The sequence below is a fragment of the Nannospalax galili genome, unplaced genomic scaffold (assembly GCF_000622305.1).
Source record: "Nannospalax galili isolate Female #2095 unplaced genomic scaffold, S.galili_v1.0 C49338105, whole genome shotgun sequence".
NCBI classification, from domain to species: domain Eukaryota; kingdom Metazoa; phylum Chordata; class Mammalia; order Rodentia; family Spalacidae; genus Nannospalax; species Nannospalax galili.
The window spans coordinates 1-1,859 of NW_008479063.1; the positions used below are offsets into that span (position 1 = coordinate 1).

At 47.0% G+C, this 1,859-nt stretch overlaps 1 protein-coding gene across 1 annotated transcript; it reads left to right on the plus strand.

Annotated features, from left to right (window-relative positions):
• Positions 1–65: 65 nt before the first annotated feature.
• On the plus strand, positions 66–627 carry LOC115069142 (putative aspartate aminotransferase, cytoplasmic 2). The gene is made up of 2 exons (XM_029560347.1): positions 66–203; positions 445–627. The coding sequence occupies exons 1-2, from the start codon at positions 95–97 to the stop codon at positions 615–617; spliced, it is 282 nt and encodes a 93-aa protein (XP_029416207.1). The 5' UTR covers positions 66–94; the 3' UTR covers positions 618–627.
• Positions 628–1,859: the final 1,232 nt, after the last annotated feature.

Consider the following 1,859-nt stretch of genomic DNA (forward strand, 5'->3'; position numbering starts at 1 on the left):
CACACACACACACACACACACATACTCTCTATCTCTCTCCCTGATAACTTTCCTTGGCAGGAAGCAGAGTCTAAAAGCAGTTGTGGAGAACATCATGCTGGTTAAGGAAAAGGTGAAGGAGAAGCTCCGGCTGCTGGGCACCCCTGGGTCCTGGAATCATATCACTGAACAGAGTGGGACTCATGGCTATCTGGAACTGAACCGTAAGTGCCAGCAGGGGGCGGTGCTCCACGTCCTGACTCTAGGCCTGTATTTTAACATTGAACTGCACTGAGAAGGTGACCAGTCCGTAGCCTTGCCCCAGGTTTTCTTCAGATCCTTGGGAAAGTGGAGCTGCTTTAAAGACCTTCATAGGACCCCAGGGATGCTGACAAGTCTTGTCCTGTCTAATTATGCCTGGGTTTGAGAGGAATTCTGAGATCTGAGGTCCTGTGCTCCTCACAGACCAGCAGGTGGAGTTCCTGATCAAGAAGAAGCATATCTACATCCCCAAGAACAGTAGGATCAACTTCACCTGCATCAACGCCAGGAACATAGACTACATCACGCAGAGCATCCACGAGGCTGTGATGCTAACCCAAGACCGAGATCTTCTGAAAATGACCCAGTTGGAATAAAGCTTTTGTCTTTGGGGAAGAAAAAAAAAAGCCTGTGTTAAACATTCCTTGCTACAGGCATCCTTTCATCTATTTATGAAGCAGTAGGCTGTCCTCAGTAAAGTGGGAGGTTTAGACCCAGAGAAGAAAGGACTGTCTGCCTTCACCAGCCACCTCGTATTTGCTAAGCATGCTCGATGCTCAGGCCTTGAGCTAGCAATGGAAAAACGAGGTACAAGCTGTGAGTCCTGGCACGTGTTTGTAATACCAGTACTGAGGTAGGTCCATGCAGGAGGAAGATCATGAGTTGGAGGCCAGCTTGGGCTACATAGTTCTAGGGTCCAACTTTAGCTACACAGGGCGACCCTCTCAAAAATTGAGAGGATCATGAGATGGCTCAGTGGGTAAAAAGACTTGCCACCAAGCCTGACAACCTGAGATCAATACCTAAGAACCGAGTTAACAATGTCTACCCCCTCCTCCTAAGGCCCTAATGACAAGGTAAGGTATGATTCCATCACAGTTCACCCTGGGGAAACGAGTTTATGAGGTGTATTTACAGAGCAAGAGTGAAGAGTTACGGGCATGGGTGACAAACCAGCCGCACTGGAAGGTCTGCACCCAGCATGGACAATGGCTGCTGGTGGCTGCATAGATGAGCCCCCTCCTCTAGCCCTTCCCTGAGACACTGAGCCATGGGCAATTAGAACAGAATTAGACACAACTGGTTGGGATGAGTGACTGGATACACAGGTGAAGGTCACATGACTCACCCTACCCTCCCCGCCCCATGAAGGAAGTCAACAGTCAACAAGACCAACTGTGATGATCTTTTGCAAGTAGGTGCAGCTGAATTCCTGACGATGGTATCTGTCTGGCACAGAGGGCGGTCCAGTCCAGCAATATATTGGCCCGTTTGTTGACTGGTAGTTTTATTTCCTTGATATTTAGTTTCTGCAATTCTTTGTAAATTCTGGATATTAGCCCCTTGTCTGAGGTGTAGCTGGTAATGGCACAGTCATTTCAGTCCTTAGCACATACCTAGAGAACTGCACCTCTTACCACAGAGATACCTGCACCCACATGCTGCTCTATTCACTACAACAAGAAAAGGAACCATCTGAGCTGTCCATTAACATATGAGTGAGTAATGAAAATCTAGTACATATAGAAAAATATTATTCAGTTCCAAAGAAAAGTTGTATCACAAAATTCACAGGAAAATGGATGGACCTACAACATATAATATTGAGTTCACCCAAT